General features: G+C 29.1%; 1 protein-coding gene across 2 annotated transcripts in view; it reads right to left on the bottom strand.

Moving 5' to 3' along the window:
• Window positions 1-2,101: 2,101 nt before the first annotated feature.
• LOC113364222 overlaps window positions 2,102-19,406 on the bottom strand; it is a 25,315-nt gene continuing 8,010 nt past the window's right edge. The window contains exons 1-2 of one of the 2 annotated variants that reach the window (XM_026606714.1): window positions 6,420-6,533; window positions 2,102-4,748 (exon numbers count right to left, since the gene is read on the bottom strand). In XM_026606714.1, the coding sequence (XP_026462499.1) occupies window positions 2,283-4,748; window positions 6,420-6,422 (2,469 nt within the window). In that variant the 5' untranslated portion in view covers window positions 6,423-6,533 and the 3' untranslated portion in view covers window positions 2,102-2,282. Of the gene's footprint in view, window positions 4,749-6,419; window positions 6,534-19,406 lie in introns of those variants that run through there. The other variant, XM_026606712.1, reaches the window with a different exon arrangement.

The raw sequence follows: 19,406 nt of genomic DNA, 5'->3' as shown, positions 1-19,406 counted from the left end.
TTTTTGCACTTTCTGCGATTTACAAAGAAACGGGTCAGTCGATCGTCGCACAAACCTGAGAAACGCTAGAGATACATCGAATGGCTTTTAAATTTTTAAAATCGATCCTGCCGTTCTTCAGAAAACGTTGAATTACAGCAAAAATTCTTTTTAGATACACGCGCACACATTCTTTTTCCAAATCTGGTCTCATTCGATTCAGAATGGCTTGAAACATCGAGAAAACCTGAAATTTGGAATCGCGAATCAAATTTTGTGATGAAAACATGAACTTCTCCTTCAGAAAGTTAATATTAATAGTAATTATTATTAATTTTTGAATCGGACACCCCTTCCCGCAAAATTGTTATGTTACTTTTTACACCGTATCTTCGAAACGGCTGGATATGCTTTGCCAAAAACAAATCAGTACGTCTCCCCAACAATACCAATAAAATGTATTTTGAATAATTGAAATCGGATGATTCGTGCTCTCGAAATCGTGGATGAAAAATTGTATCCATACACATATGCATACTACATACACCCACCCACACATTCATTTTTTCTAAGGAGCTCTAATTTTTCTGAAAATTTTGCCTCATATTTCATATAGATTTGCCTCATATATATACAATTAAGGCGCAATTTTTATATTTCAGATTGTTTCGGATTCCTTGCGACTTCAACTGCGGATTATATTTGAAAGAAACTGAATTAGAAGAACATAAAATAAGATGTCCTAGCAGACCAGTGAAGTATGTGTGCAAAATTTGTGATATGCCGTTTGATGGTTACAACCACATACTGATCCAAAATTTACAAAACATATTTTTGAAGCACATAAGCAGAATATTTTTTTTATATTCGAAAGTAAGAATTGGTCATGCCAATTAAATTTTGAAGATAAAGCTATATTTGTACAAAGGTATGGCAAAAAATACTTTAAGAATGAATATTATTGGGTAACTCAGCATCACAATAATGGCAAGCGATTCATTTCTGTGCAGCAATTTTTTTCGCATGAAAACACTTATTCTTTGAAAACATACGTTATTTCTTGCAAATATAGCAAGCTGCTGTTCCAGGGAAATATCCTTTCTCATCAAGATAATCCGACTGCTTTCAATAGCCATGATGTTTCTAAATTAACAATTGATAAAGGACCAGTCCAAATAAGATTTATTGGTGTCAATGTTATTCCAAAAGAAGTCGCATTATTGTTGGAATGCATGATTTGCAAAAACTTAATGTCAAAAAAGGTTATAAACTGTTCGCAAGGTCATAGTTTATGCTCAGATTGTTCACTCAAAGTACAGGATTGTCCTTTATGTAAAAGTCCTATTTTAAAACAAAGAAATTTTTTGGTAGAATCGTTGGTGTCTGCAATAAATATGAAATGTGACTACAACTACTTTGGTTGTGAAGAAGTTCTAACACCGCAAACACTTAAAGATCATGTAAACTTATGTGTTTTTGTCCCTGTAAATTGCCCTAAATGTGAAATTAAAGTATGTTTATACAATTTGTATAAGCATTTGCTAGAAAATTGCAAATCCAAAACTATTTTATACAAAGTTGGTTCTACATTTTCAATAACAGCCATGTGCAACGACTTAACAATTTTTACTACTTTTGGAAAACAATTTATTGTTCATCATGGAAACGATGAAAGTATGGCTATTAGACAAATATCACGTGAAAATGCAGAAAAGTTTTACTTTCAAATAAAGCTCTTTAATATTGCTAAGAATAAATTCAAACAAGCTAATTTAATCGATCAATGCGAGACTATTAATAAAAATTTCCCTATAAGTACAAAAGGATACAGTCACTTTCAAGTTTCTGTTTTTAAGTTACATGAGAATATTTTGAATTAGATGAGAGAATAAAAACATATTTGGATAATATAGAATCACACATTCAAAAATAGCGGATGAATAAAATTAGACTTTATGAAGTCTATATACTATATGAAAATAAAATGTAAATCTGATGTTAGTAATTTATAAGATATTATTATACTTGTAACATTCCTCAATCAATGAATAATAAAATAAAAGCATAGTTATTCTGTTAATAAACAATAATCTAAAAATTAAAGAAATTTGTTTCACTGGAGTTTATTACAATATTGTAGTTACATCTATGTAACAATAGCATATGTTATACATTTTATTTAAACATATAATACAAATAAATAATTTGAATATATCGACTTTATTCAGATTTTTACCTACGCAGTAGCAAATTATACTAATAAATCATATTTACAAATATAGTTATTTATATATAAAACTATTTTATAAGTACGGTCCAGACCAATATTTGACTGTTGTTCCCGGTTTCATAGGACTGATTGGTTTGCCACCAATTCTTAAATGCATATTATTTACTTTATATAAATTTTGAATTGATTTTGAACTTAATCCTGATGTTTCAAGAAAAGACTCATAATTTTTATTTATATGATGTGGATAACCATTTAAATTTTTATGTTCAATAATGTCGTTGTCTGATTCTGACATACTTTTTATTGAGTCTTCTTTTTCCTTGATCACGGTATCCATTAACTCCAAAGAATCATCAGGTATTAATTGAGACCTCATAAATTGGGTGGCTAATAATGTGCTTTTTGATAAATTGTAAAATGTTTCTACCTTATCTGCTATAATTTCATCAGGTGCATTTGGTTGCTCATTTTCATCACTTTCGTGAAATACAAAATCTTGATTATCTTCTATTACATACTCTTCAACTTCCATTCCATTAATATCGTCTTCGTCCAGTTTGAATTCTTCAAATGTTTGACTAAGATCCAAATTTTCAAATGTATGCAAAACATTGCTCTTACAAGCATTGTCATTGTTATTAACAATATCACTCGGTGTTTTATTTACTATTTCTGGCTTTAATTTATTAATTACAGGTATAATGCATGTGATTTCATCCTGACTGGATTTGCTTGTTTTCAAAAGCGCCGAATTATTTTTTATATAATTATCATGATCATACCGATCTTCCTTTGGTATTATTATTTCAGAAACTTCAGGCAACTTAATTGCGTCCACGCTGACATAACTAGAATCCTCAGAATCAGCAGAATCTAGCAAATGATTTAAATTTATTGTCTGCAGTCTAGTGACAGGGGCCACTTTGACTACTGGTATATCTGGCTCTTGAACTGATAATTGTGCTTCTATCACACGTGGTGTGGTCATATTTGGTTTAATCAATGGCACTACGGCTACTTGTTCACTTATTTCAGAAATTGAACAGTAGTCAGGCTCAGGTATATCAGAAACAGCATCATTAATTTGTTGAACACATTCAACAACATCAGAGCTCATTTTTGTTCTTTCCAGATTTTTATGGATTTTATATTTAGATATAAGATTAGGCGGTTTTGGTGGAAGTGCGGGTGGTAACTTTGGAATGATTTTCTCTTGCTTTGATTTGGTTGTGTCCATATCAACATAATGATGATTTTCCTTCTCCAATTTAACAAACTTATCTGTACTATTTTTAAGTGAACATTGTGCGTTTCTATTGATAATTGCCTCATAATCATTGCTATATATGCTTTGGATTTCATAGTTGAAGCAGTCTGCTGGTGATTCATAATCTCTGTCAGAATGTATGGCTTCTAAATTGAACTTGACCATTTTGGGACTTTTTGGTGAATTTTCTGAAGATTTGGAGTGATTTGAAATTATTCCTTTAGGAGCTGGTGGTGGTTTTAATATAGTATCTTGAGCGGCAAATTGCACACGCTTAGAACTTAATTTTGGACTAGAATCTTCCGATGAATTGGCATCTCTTGAATTTTGCAATAAAATTTGGTTAACACATTCTAATACTGGATTATCTTTATATATCTCTGGTATATTACTATCTTCTGCGTCGCTTGTATTTGTGTACCAGTTTTCATCAATTTTGGTATCATCATTAGTGGTCAAAGATTCCTGATTGTTAGTGATGTTCACTTCCAATGAAATATTGTTTTCGATTATTGTATCTTGAGATTTTACAGTTTCTGTTGTAGGAGAGCTTGGTTCAGCTTTTGTTTGCTTAATTCCGTGTAAACTGTCAACCCAATTAGAGAAAGATGGTTGTCTTCGGAAACCAACTTCTTCTTCTTTAGATATAATACTTCGATCATCTTGCTCATCACTGGAACTACTGAATGGCGGAATTGGGTCTTGACGTCTTCCGTCTCCATTTTTGCGTTGCGCTGAATATTTTTTGCTGCGTCGAACATTTCTTGTCAAATCTTTTGAGTTCTTCACACTAATCACATCACTAGTTTCGCTTCGAGTCGAGCAATCCTCGCCAGAACTGGCGGTAGTAGTCATTTCAACTTCAGAGACTTTCAAGTTACTCATAAGGGCATTTTGGGCATCAAACATAACCTGACAGTTATCACAATACTGCTTGCCTTTATTATCCAGTTCTGTTTGATCTTCCGGTATGGATCTTAACTTGAGAATTTCTCCTTTTTGAGAAGAGATAACGTTGTCTTTGTCCAGCAATAGTTGACGTATGCTCTTCTGTTCACGTTGAAGACGTTCTTCGAATAAACGGAGTGCCTGCAGAACATAGGAGAGCTGCCTTTCCCGCAGCTGCTGCTCGCAGCAAAGTTGTTCATCTTTCCGCTGCAACTTGCCGGTGTACTCGGTCACTAGTTGACAGCAACGGATTGTCTGCAGCTTGAGTGCTCCTTCGGCTGCCTCCAACCTCTGCCGCAGGGTTGCTGATTCCATATCCGTCTAAATAAAACAAAAATGAATTAGAATGGATAATAAATTTATTAAAATCTAAAACTAAATATACACATTATCCAAATTAAGCTCATTGATAATTGACCAGTAATGTATTAAAAGTATTCCCCAAATGTCATAATTAAAAAATCGATTGTTTTGCATATACGAATAAACAACATTCTGACAAACATATAGTACTTGAAAAATAATTATAGCAAATAAATAACCTTTTTATTATCGTTAATATGATAACACAGGCGAACAAATATAATTATTTTATGTTATATAGCTAAAATTGTAATGAATTCAATGCAAAATCACTCACAGTTGCTTAATGTGCGATAATACACATTTTTGCAACGTAGCAGAAATACATTAATGCTCAATATCAAACTTTACATATTTACCTAATATACTACAAATAGTAAAGCCAATTTAAACTATAATTGCGGATGCATAATTAAATCATTTAATTTGTATATGTTTTTATATTATAATAAATATAATGAAAATATCATATTTTAAATCACCATGCATTCACATTTTAACTTCATAGTTAGTTAGTCAATATTAGTAAAAAAATATATAAGAACATAGATTATAATATTAATGATAAAATCGTCTGTAAACTACAATTTTTGAACCTATTTTCAACTTTTTTTTAATTTGTTCTAATGCACTTCTAAACAATAGTTTAGCAAAATTAGTTTGGATTAATCCAAAGGTCCCATAATAAGTCTCGATATTAATAATAAAATCTTCTGTAATATATATAGACCTAAGTAAAAGACCTACTTCCAACTATACTTTTGACACTATTTTCTAAGTTTCAAACATTTTTTCTTATTTTTTAATGCACTTAAAAAATGCACTAAAGAACCTAAAAGTTCCAAATCAGGTCCCAAATTATTGCTAATAAAATACTGCTATAGTTTTTAAAATATAGGTCCTACTAATATAGGTTATTCTTTTCTTGTGATTTTCTAGTACACAATAGAAGGAATAAGGAATATTTTATTGGTTTATTTTTTATACAAACATAACTAACAAAAAATGTCACTTTTTAAAAGCACTGATCAGTTTTTAGTATCATAGTTCAATATTGAATAAATAAATAAAAGATAGATTTTAATACTAAAAATTATTAGTAATAGAGACACATAAGTGGAGTACTATCAACAATAACTTTCAAACCTACTTTTAACTTAAAAAAAATCATATGCAGTTCTAAAGAAGCTAAAAGTTCCAAGTTAGGTCCAAAAATAGATCTAAATTTAGGTCCCAAATTGTTGCTTATACTGTTAGCCATTTGCTAAATAAATTCTATGATAATTTTTATTTTATACTTGCCTAGACATAATGAAGATATTATGGTTATTCTTTACACGTGATTTTCTAGTGAATAAATAAAAGGAATAAAGACCATTTTACTAATTTTACGAATTTTTATACAAAAGTAAATGAAAAGAAAATTAACTTTGGTGTTGAACCTAATCCACATCTGGTTGCAGAATATATCAACATATAGCATTAACTCTAGATAATTATTTAATAAACTATATTTAATTTAAAAATTTTGAATCACAATGTATGTAAAAATTTTGAATCAAAATGTAACAAGTTTTGAAACTAATATGGGTTTTAACCAGAACTCTATATTTTACTTCATCAACTCACCATATGTGCGTCATTAAATCCATCAAGGTATTACAACTTATTTTAGTAAATCTATCACTAATTATGTTTTTATAAAATCGTACACGTATTCATATATATTTTATCCAACGATCTACCTACAGACTGAAAGTAAACGAAAATCGTCCGAAGGAATGGATGGATTCGATACTGTGCAAATACGCAAATGCGACGACATGTGGTAAAAAGTAGCTGATTTGATATCGGCCTTACGCGACGATAACAACGATACAGGTGGATACAGGTATCGGAATAGACAAATAGGCTACCGAGGGAAACGAATGTATAGATAGTGTCGCTAATTTTTATCGATTTTCAAGAATTTTATCTATACACATAACAAAATATTGATTTGCGACATGTTGTTTTGAAAAAACAGCGAATAATTTTTTCTAATAAACTTAAAATAATATTTCAAGTTTTAAACAATTTTTGTTGATAAATGATATTGATTTCCTCATCTTTGAATTCAACTTTTATATAATAAAACAATAAATAGCATTGTTAAAAACTAATAGTGCATGGCAAATTTATTTTTAACATTTCTTAGGTAATAAGAGCTATTATTGTAATTGAAAAATTAAAACAACTTTGAAATAAAGTTTTCAAAAAAAAAACAAATGAGATATATTGAATAGTTCAAATGACACTTGTGAGTGAATAATTTTATATTATCATCTTTATCAAAAATAAAAACTATTTTATTACGAGCAATTCAAAATAATTCACTTACTGTATAACATTGCAAAATTCGAAATTCTATACCATTAATTTTTTTTTCTGAAAATGTCAATAATTTTTATTAACAATGAAAATATCTGTCTAATAATCACTCTGTGAATGAATCAAAACAAATATTTGGAGTATGAAACCTATAGGAGTGACTATAAGTAATATTTTTTCAAATAAAATAAATATATGTATGGTATGACTTTGCAAAAAAGTACAAAACTCAGTAATACTATATTTTTCAATATATTTTCATAATAACGAATAATTTTCACGAATGACCGTACTATTAAATATCAAAAATAATATTTATAATTTATAATTTTGTTATGTATTATTTTTTTTACAAAAAAATGAAAATATATGAACGAAAACTTCAGATGTAAATACATATTTTAAAACTTTGCAAAAAGATGCATAATTAGGATTTTCAATATTTCAATAATTTTACACTTATTTATTTTATTTTATATAGTCAATTCATATCAACAATTTTAACGTAAAAACGATAAAAGCGTATTCTTTTTTAGAAAGTCGATATTATTTTATTGCAAAATTAACAATTAAATACCACGCACTCATTTGTGTAAAACAATTTCATTTTTTTGCAATATGTTTAACGTTTTTGCAATTTCTGTATTCAAAAGATTTTTTTATAAACTTATGAAAAAAAAATCGAATTAGTCAGTATTCTATGTCAAATTCGATAAAAATTCCAGTAGTTGATCATCAAAATTTCTTGTTCTCATTATACATTATTATATTATAAGGATATTCAATAAGAAGCTTATAATGTTAGCAATTGAACTCTATTTAAATAATAATTATTTTTTTCATTCGGTCCTAGCAAAAATTTCCTTTTAAGTGATTATTACTTTTAAGTTAAATCTTTAAATTTAACAATTTTTTTATATAGTTTATATATATTGTACAACATTTAAAACAATAATTGTGTTTTGTTCGTCACCATATGGTCGTATATTTTCACATGCTTAAACAAATATACGTAAGTATGACAATAGCACATTCCTCACATTCCTCAATTTGAATTTTAAATAAATATCACAATCGACGATAAAATGAGATAGAGAATTTCTGCAATTATACTCTTTATAGGTTTAATTAAATTTTGTGTAAATATAGACGTATATCAAATTCTAAAAAAAACATTCCGCAACAAATTTATGTGATACGTTTGCAATTGTTACAAATCCTAATCTTTTTTACCTACTAAATGTTCTTTATTTATTAAATTGACACACAAAAGCAGTAAAAATTATAAACTCTTATCTGTGTCAAAGACATTATCTTGTCGCATAATTTGAAAAGTTATCTATGAGAAATAAGGATAATATTTTAAAATTCACTAAGAAGTTACAAAATTAAGGAAGTTAAATATGATCAAAATACAATTTGTTGTACACATTTCATGAAAAATATAGTATTTTAAGAAATATCTGACATTTCAATTGTATACTTAAAGCAGTATACACAATTGCGATATTCTGATAATTGTTATTCATGTTTATTTTATTGTATGTGATGTCATAAAAATATATTACCATAGTGGAGTATTTGGGTTGTTTTGTTACATATTTTTTTGAATTAACAGTTTTATTTTACAGTTAATGAAGGCACGACTTGTTAGTCGAAACGTATGAATATCAAATAAATTTTTAAAGATTTATACGATTCCTATTGATAAGAATACGTACTAATTGGCAAAGGCATGTTTAGCCGTTTCGAAGATGTGCAAAAAGTGATAAAAATGGCAATTTAGTTTTTGAAATAACAGAACGTCTGATTTCAATGATTCAAAAAACATTTTATTTTAACTTACCGTAGAGTAAGTTATAGTAATAAGCCAAAAATCGAAAATAAAAATTTTTGCATATCGTCACGTTTTAGCGGTTTCTGAACATTTTGGCATACATCAGAAAAAATGGATCTGTGTGTGTATGTGTGGAGACAAACACCGATTTGAAAGGTTCAAGAAGCATTTAATTCCTATTGATGAGGAGACGTGCTGATTAGTTTTTGACGAAGACAGGTTAAGCGACTTAGTAGATATAGGCAAAAAGTGTTAAAAATCTCTATTTTCAAGAGAACGGATCAACCGGTTTAAGTGATCTAAAAAACATTCGATTCGTAATGATGGGAAGAAGTAGCGGTTGGATTTTGTAAAAGGTAAGTCCAGCTGTTTCGGTTTCAATTCAAAAATTTTCAAAAAATATTTTTTTTGAATATCGAAAAATAATTCGGATTTTAATTCTAATTCTAGCTAAAGTTCTAAACATCAGTTTTGTTAACTTCACCTAGGGCAAGTTATAGTAATCGCAAAAAAATCGAAAAAGAAAATTTTTATATATCTTTACGTTTTAAAAAAAATACCTTAGAGAAAATGGATGTATGTGTGTGTGTCTGTGTGTGTGCGGAATACAAACTTCCGTCGACGATTTAGGAAACAACGATCAACCGATTTGAATAATTCAAAAAACATTCGATTCGTATTGATAAGGAGACGTGCTGATTAGTTTTTGGCAAAGGCTGTTCTAGCCGTTCGAAAGATACGGGGCAAAAAGTGCGAAAAACGGTAACTCAGTATTTAAAAATGGAGCGTCCGACTTTAATAATTCAAATAACATTTTACTTCTATTGACAACATGAAAAACTGATTAAATTTTTGGGAAGGCTGGTCCGGCGGTTATAGACTCTCAATAAAAATAAGCTAAAAAAATGTCATTTGGCGGTTAAAAATGTTTATTGGACATATGTACATAAAATTATCAGATATTTTATAGAGATTTTAATAATGTGTACACATTTTGTGTTATTTTTTTGGGTTTTGTACCAAGATTTTAAATTACGGTACGGAAAGTTCTAGCAATTTGCCTTAAGGCACGATGCCATGCACCACTAGTTTTAAAGATCAACTACCAATTAAGATATTTCAACATTGAACCGTTTCACACGCACTCATCGCTTCATATCTTAGATGCACCACACGCAAGTTAAGACATTCGGGCCACGCGGTAGAGACACAGATCGGGCCGCTCACATTAAATGTAGGAGTAGCCTAGCACCATTCTCACGAAATATGTGTCAGTTGGGTATCAACGACAAATATACATAATTCGGTAATTGAGATTCGTTTGATGGAGCCGTCCTAAATACTGAACACTAATTCAAATACGAATGCATTCGGATACATTACATATTTCTAATATTGTTCACATCAACGCCTACGGTAATAGAAGTGGTAAGGTAATAGGGCAAAACTTGGAATAGTGAATTTGTAGATGTATATCAATTAGTCAAGTTGTCCATTGACAATGTTACTCCTAAATTATACTCCTAAGGGCTATTAATCGTATCGTTTTTTTTTAAGTTATTAATAATAATAATAATTGGATACATACTTAAAAACGTTAGATAATAAACTAAATTTTGTATATTGGTAAAAATTATTTATTATTATACAATATGATGATAATATTTTATTAGCATTTGATTAGATACGTCATAGTAATCATAGAGTGAAAATATGGACGAAATAATATATATGAAAAATGAACAGTGGCCTTATTTAGAAAATGGCTAGTTTTATTTTATGTTTCCATGACTGTAAAATATGAAGAAAGCCACCATAACAATTCTGTCAGATGTTGAGGTGTCTATCTAATGTTTTTTTAACCTATTTATTGTCACTTGTGATTCTTTCAATGAAAATCAATTATCTTACCAGTACTAGTAATTTTGATCAATTTTATTGCAATAATCAGGTGTTTAGCTTTTTTTGATCAATTTCAAACAAACTAACATAGCACTAGTTTGCAAGATCTACAAGGCCAATAAAAATAATTAAAATCTGTCAAAAATGATTGGCTTTCAACTTCAACCCCATATATGCAAGAAAATTGCTAAAACAGACCAAACTAGTGGGGTGTATGGCAATTGTATCCATACATACATACACACACACTCACACATCCATTTTTTCTGAAGTATGCCAAAGTGTTCAAAAACCTTCGAAATGTCGAGAAATGCAAAAATTTCCGATTTCGATTTTTGGACGATTACAATAACTTACCCTACGGAAAGTTAAAAATCCACGTGCAAAAATAAGAATCTTGCATTCGTTGCAAAACCCTCTTTTTCACCTATAGAGTATTGTTTAAGACGTATGATTTGTATCCTTTATAATTTTTTTATGTTTCATATAGCTAAGAAATTATATTACTCTATATGGTAAAAGGGTACTTAATGGTCAACCTACAATGTTGCAAAAACAAGTAAAGTTAGAAATTTTTTAACAACAATATTTGGAAGTAGAGGGATAAAATGTCACATTAGAATGTCTAGAACGGAATCGCTAAAAGTTCCTATAAGGGGGTGAAGAAGAAATATGCTGTAAAACGCCTAAAAATATCGCTGCTATTTTTCAGTTTAAAATTGCCTTTATTCCCATAAAATAATAAAGTATCAATTATCTCAAAATATGTAAATTTTTTTAGAATATTCAACAAAAATATTTTATAATTTGATGTGTGAGCATTTGGTCTGTTATAGAACTTGCACAAGAGGGAAAGTCAGCGAATGCCTTATGTGCATGTTTCACACAAAGATGCATAACTTATTATTGTGTTCCAGTGGGTAAATTGTCATGTGTTGAAATATAAGAATAAATAATAGAAATTCCAACATACATTTTACAATCATGTTGATATGATACATTAATTAAAATTGAAATTCTCATTCATTCAGAACATATAAAATATGCACCAATAGACGAAATATTGATTCTACAATTGTTTGCTACATTTAGATATTTTAAGTTTTATTTTGTCTTTAATACATCCTGAAAAAAATGAGATATTGTTAGTGGACCTCTTCACCCGCGGACCTTTAAGCCCCGTTCTACTCTATATGACAAGAAATTATTATTACATTTATAAAAAAAATCTTTTTCATATTTTGCATTAACCACTTAATATTAGGAAAATTATTAGTTTAGCTCAATTTATAAGACAAATATGAAATCGGTGTAACACATCTAGCTATAAAATTATGATGAGCGATTGAAAAATATTGCCTTTGTATTTTCAAAATGGTTCTTAATTTTTCATAAAACTGCTTTTTAGTGGTGGTAATAATTCTAGGTGTTATTTCTCCATTGATAATTTTATTTTCGAGTTTGTGAAATTTTAAATTGTATCTAGAGAAAGTCACACAATATTCACAGGCCATCAGGAAATTCGAATAATAGGTTCTGGTTCTGGTTTTCAATCACATAATTATGTACACGAAATGTAAACCGACAATAAGCAATCACATTATATATAACAAAAGCTAAAAAGTTTTAAATTGAGCAGATAAAATACAATTGTTCTCAATAGTCGGAACAAGGAAATCGCTTCCAGGTAATTTCTTCAATGAATTGTAAGAGATTCTCAAAGAAGTGTGAAGAAATGTAGTGATACTTTTTTTTGTTCCTCAAAATTTAATGGGTTAATACTTTATACAAAATGTTTGAATACTTTGTACATGAGACAAATATAATGAAAACTATATGAAATACATAAGTGGGATTAAATTAATTACTAAGTCAATAACAGATCAATCAAAAATGCTTTGGGATGATAATTTTCACTATATGTTCGAAAATGTGATCATTATTTTAAATTTTGTGAAACATTTCGTTAATGTTCTTGCAATTTGCCATAAGCACGATGCCATACACCACTAGTTTTTTTGCTATTTTTATATTTCTTTATAATTTTTAATTCCAAAAAAAAAACGTTTATATATAATAATGATATTTTTCATAATAAATGCTATTTATTTAAATCAAAAATTTATGACTTAAAAAATCATTTCTAGAACCCCCGAACTACAAAATTTGAATTTCATGAATTAGTTTTTAAAGAAAGGCTGTACATGTTTTAATTTTATTACTTTTATATACAACATATTTCATTGATTGCAAACGAGTTTTAATACATCGAAGAAAAAAACAGACAATGGTCAATATCAGATCGAATATTCAGATAATTTCTTTAAGAAAATGTTTCAATAATGATCATGCTGATGGTATCTAGTACAAAGGTAGAAAAAAGATCAAGGATGAAAGAGATTATTAATCGAAAACTTAAATGAACAAATTATAAAAGTTAACCTTGTCAAAATCATTTATCATATAATGCATATTAATGATAAATCGTTTAAATCGATGTTAGTTGAAATTAATGGTTTTATAAATATTAAAAGTTATAGGTCGGTGCGATGTTCTAGGAATATAAACTATACTATGCTATATTTTACTATGGGTAAATGTCTATTTAATTTAATTAGAATTTACGCATAGGGAAGACGAAAGATCTAATTTGACTTTGAGAAATTTTATTGTGAAAACCAAAACAATTATATCATAATAAATAACACGTATCAAACAAACAATTATCTGACTATGTTCAGTAAAAATCCCAGCTAATCCATTATTCTGGAAATGTGTTTGTTTATATTTTTCAAAAATTGACAATCTGGTCCTTTTTAACCCATGAGCGGGGTAAATTGGGACGGCCAGAGGGCAAACAGGTCCAATGTTTCATTATAATCTTAAAAGGTTTTTACAAAATAGAAATTACATTATTCAAGCAATGCAAAATATATATTTCATGGGTGCATTTTTTACCTAGATAACATTGTATATAACCTTGATCTGGTATTTTGTCAGAAAAATTCATCAGCAGAGTTGAAATAATTATTTATTTAAATTTTATCTGGTGAAATTGCTTGTTTTAATTTACTTTTTTATTTCCAATTTTTTATTTTTTAGGGTGCTATTTGCTATCTCTAATTTTGTAGGGTGAAAGTATAGTTGGACGATTTTACTCTAATCAGGTGTAAGCCTTTATAAAGGTTTATATAAAAATACTATTTAATCTAACATGAAAATTAATAATTAACAACAACAATCTTATAAAGCAATTAAATTCCGTATACTTATTATTAGAACTTATATTAAGGTCTGGAAAACTAAACAACAGTGCTCATAATCAAAACAAATAACGTAAGAAAATACTTTTGTTATGGATTTTTAACGTAAGAATCGCTAAGGTGGTGTCTGGTTAAATATCTTTTCCCCTCTACTTTCAAATAATGCTGTTAAAAAAATCTTAACTTCACTGGTTTTTGAGATATCGGTGGTGGTTCTTTTTACCCATGGACCTTTAAGCCCACACTACCATATAGTGCTTTCAATATCACATATAATCAATATTTATAGTGACTTACGTAATGTGAAAAAGTGTGTAAATCAGAAAACGTTCAATTTATTATAATATTAATATTCTATATTAACTCGTTTCACTTATCTTGACTTACATGCCTTGACCCCATTCCCGATTCAGAATCCTATTTTATCTATTTTTGCACTTTACAACTAATATACTTACAAAAACATGAGAAAGATGAAACATTAATAGAAATCATCATCACACAATATAAACAATTATGTTTTTATTTATTTTTTTGCATTACATGAACCAGTTTCGTTCTGCAAACGAGACGCCTGTGGAACTGATCAGGTACAAGAATTACCAATCTCCGTGGTTTGCTTGACCTGGTTGAAAAACATTAATAATAATCTACAAACCCACTGAGGAATAATAATAGATTATGAATAGATGATGTCTATCATCATTGATCAATCTTAGACTTATTCATAAGCGATTAGAAACTTTTTGTTCTCTTGAGACATACTGATTCATTGTCGGGTTTATGAAAGGTTTGGAGATCGATTTATACAGGTTATATTGTGGTATAGCGGGCTTTAAAGGTCCGCGGGTAAAAAGGTCTATTAAAGATCTCAAAAACAAGTGAAGTTAAAGATTTTTTAACAATTATATTTGAACATAGAGGAAAAAAGATGTATAACCAGCCATCATCTCACGACGTCGTTATCAAGAGAAAATGGAAATGTTTGAAAATCCATAACAAAGTATTATCTTTCGTTGTTAGCTTTTTGGTTGTGAGCATTGTTGTTTACGAGACCTAATATAATTTTTAAGAATTAGTTTTTCAATTGTTGTATCAGAGGTTTTGTCATTTTGAGTTTAATTCAACAGTTTTTTTTTTATATAAGCTCTAAAAGCTCACATGTGGATGGAGATAAAAAGGCTGACTGAATTTTTATCCTGAAAAGGTGTAAACAATAAAAAATAAATAATAAAGTGAATTATTTAAAAATGCAATTCTGCATGAGATATGTAAAGTAAATAGTTATTCCAACTATGCCGTTATAGTTAAGTAAAAAAATTACTTCTGAAATTTATATTTTGCATTGGTTAAAGTATGTAAATATTATTTGCTAAAGTTGTTTTGAAATTAAAAATAGGGCTTGTAAAAATTTTACTGAACATAGCTTGTAATGCATTGTAAAGTAGTTCATTTGGTTTAGAGACAATTATAATCAATTAAATTCAAATTGTACCTTTGTGCCCTACCATAATATAATATTGAATTTTTGTATGCGTTCATTTATAAGGAAATAAAAAATAGATTCAATAATTCTATATTTCATTAGTAGTGCGGGGCACAATGGTCCAATATGACTTTGAGCAATTGTATTTTGAAAACCAAACCGTAATTACATCACAAGAAATTACACATACTAAACAAATGTTTAGTAAACTTTGCCACCTGGTCCTTCTTACCCCGTAGGCAAGGTAAAAAAAAACCGCCATCGTGCAAACAGATACATGTTTTATTTTAAATTCTGAAGGAATTTTATAAAATATAGGCTATATTATTCAATCAAAGCTAAATATAAACTTCATGAGTACATTCTTTACTGTATACAACTTTGATCTAGAATTTCGTCAGAAATAATCATTAGCATAGTTAAAATAAGTATTTAATCAGCTTTTGTAAAATTGCATTTGTAAACTTGATTCAGTGTTATAATTACTATTTTTCATTGTTTACACCTTTTCCAGGTTAAAGATTTAGTTGGATCCTTTCACCCCATCCCCATTCAAGCTTTTATAGTACTACTATACTATACTATATAAAAAAAACTGTTGAATCTAACTTAAAAAGATAAAGTACTAAGATTTTGTAAACTAAGCAACAGTACTCAAAGCCAAAAAAAAACGACTAAAGAGAATACTTTTGTAATAAAATTTCAAAGATTTCCCTTCAATATCAATAGCAACGTCGTAAGAAACATCTTTTCCCTCTGGTTCAAATGTTGTTGTTGTAAAATTCCTGATATTACTTGTTGTTGAGATATCGGTGTTGGACTTTTTATTACCCGCGGATCTTTAAGGCCCGCTCTTCTCTATTTATAATTTTCTAATCAAGAACTATTATAGTTTTCAAAGTATATCTAATGATATCGAAATACTACAAAAATATTGAAATAAATATATCAAAACAACTATCAAAAATTTGAAGGTTGTTGGATGTAGAAAGGAGTTTTAATATAAGAATATAATATCGCTTAATTTATATAAGTTATATGTATTGAGCATTTTTTATTATCCACTTATGTTACAAAAAATTTACATACTTTATCACGATCAATCAATGTCTATTATAACTCTTCCCAAACACATATAAAACAAATATCGATTTCAAGTGCAAACAAAAAATAACTGGCCTGGTACAATTATCTCTATCTGTCTGATTAAAAACTACAAGATGGATCAGGTGTTTATATCAGTTTTTCTTTTTTATGTATCATAATATTTTCTCTCTCCGAAGACAGGCGTTGATACGACAAATCGGCCTACGACGGCGACGACGACGTAGACGACGACGCGACGTCTGGCCGCATTCCGAGGGAACGCGCTGCCGGCCAACTGTGTTACCGTCGCGCACTTTTGGGTTACCGGAGTCGAGAGACAATCCGGACGGAAAAAATGATGGAAACAAGTGCGAATTCTGTCTTAAGGCAATTAGGGCATCGTGCCTTAAGGCAAATTCTGAAACTTCCCGTACCAAAAATTATTATTTTTTTAAAACGATTACATTTTTGAAAAAAATTAATTAAAAAAAAATAGATTGGAGAACTACAAATTTGACAAAAAATTACTTTTTTTAAAAAAAACAATTTATATGAAAAAAAAATTTTTTTTTGAAAAAAATTTTTTTTTTTGGATACAAAAAATTTTTTTGAAAAAAATGTTTTCTTCATTTTGACATATTTTGGAAATTCTGACTTTTTTCAAGCAATCGCACTGCTTGAACGGCTTAGAGACGAATGTCAAGCGCGCATGTGCGCGCCGCCGTCTAACGCATAAGCATTGGTACGGAACCCATAAAAATGTAAAAAAAAATATACTTATTGTAAAATCTCTATAAAATATCTGATATTTGATGTGCATATGTCTAATGATATTTTTAACCGCCGAACGGCATTATTTTTTACTTTTTTCATTAGATCTCCGAAAACGCTAGACCTACCTTCATGAAAATTTGATCAATTCTACATCTTGTCAATACAAGTAAAATGTTTTTTGATTATTCAAATCGGACGCTCCGTTCTCTTAAAACGGAGGTACCGTTCTTGTCACTTTTTTGCCCCGTTCTTCGGACGGCTAGACCTGCTTTTGCCAAAAACTAATCAGCACGTCTCCTATCAATACGAATCGATGTTTTTTGAATTATTCAAATCGATTGATCCGGTTCCCGAAATCGTCGACGAAATTTGTATCCGCACATACATACCACACATACATACATACATACATACATCATACATACATACACACACACACACACACCACACACATACATCCATTTTTTCTAAGGTATGCCAAAATGTTCAGAAGGTTTTGAAACGTCGAGAAATGCAAAAATTTTCATTTTCGATTTTTTTTGCGATTACTATAACTTACCCTACGGGAATTTAAAAATCAAGGAAACAAGTGCGAGGTATGTGTAATGGTGATATATTTGAGAACTATTGGTGCATGGCAATCGTGCCTTAAGGCAAATTGCTGCAACTTCCCGTAACAAAGTTAAAATTTTTAAAGAAGATTCAAATTTTTTTCGGACTCTTCTTTCGAATTGAATTACCATTTTGTCACTTTTTGCTCCATATCTTTGGAAGGGCTAGACCTGCCTTCGCTAAAAACTAATCAGCACGTCTCCTTATCAATACAAATCGAATGTTTTTTGAATTTTTCAAATCGCTTCATCCGTGTTCCCGAAATAGTCGACGAAAATTTGTATGCGAACACACATGCACACGCACACACATACATACACATCCATTTTTTACATACACATATACATCCATTTTTTCTAAGGTATGCCAAAATATCAGAAACCTCTGAAACGTAAAAATATATCAAAATTTTCATTTTCGATTTTTTTTTGCGATTACTATAACTTACCCTACGGGAAGTTAATTAACTATGGTTATATTTATTATTTACTTCCCGAAGGGTAAGTTATAGTAATTATTATTTTTCTTCACGTTTCAAAAGTTTCTCAACATTTTGGCATACCTCAGAAAAGAGTATGTAGGTGTGTATGTGCGTGTGCGGATACAAATTATTGTCGACAATTTTAAGAGTACGAATCAACCGATTTGAATAATTAAAAAAACATTTGGTTTGTTGATAGGAGATGTGCTGATTAGTTTTTGGCTAAGGCAGATACAACCGTTTATATATGAGGCAAAAAGCATAAAAAATGGTAATACAGTTTTTAACAGAACGAAAACATTTTTAAAAAACATTTTACTTGTATTGACAAAATAAACAACTGATTAAGATTTTGGAATGGCTGGTATAGCGGTTTTGCAGATTCAATAAAAATTTAAAAAAAAATGCCGTTTGGTCAAATATAAATATTAAACAATAGCACATTAAATTATCAGATATTTTATAAAGATTTTAATAATAGGTACAAATTTTGTTTATAATTATATGGGCTTGAACCAATTTTCACACGTTAGACTACAAAGCGGTGCTTATGCGCTTTAATATTTTGAAAAAAGTTCAATCTTTTCAAACGTTTTCAGAATATAAAAACAAATTGAAATTTTTCAAGAAAGTCATATTTTTTTCAAATTCTAAAATATTTGGAAATCTAATTTTTTCCAAAAAAATTTTTTCAAAAAATTTGAAAGTGCATGTTGCCATGCACTAACTAGTTTTTGTTAATATAAATTAAGATATATGGTATTTGGACAGAGTTGCATTAATTAATTTTGAGATTGATAAATTT

Source organism: Ctenocephalides felis, unplaced genomic scaffold (assembly GCF_003426905.1).
Source record: "Ctenocephalides felis isolate EL2017-DRISC unplaced genomic scaffold, ASM342690v1 CF-g0.4_SCAFFOLD_00845, whole genome shotgun sequence".
NCBI lineage: Eukaryota > Metazoa > Arthropoda > Insecta > Siphonaptera > Pulicidae > Ctenocephalides > Ctenocephalides felis.
This window is presented reverse-complemented; position numbering and strand designations above follow the sequence as displayed.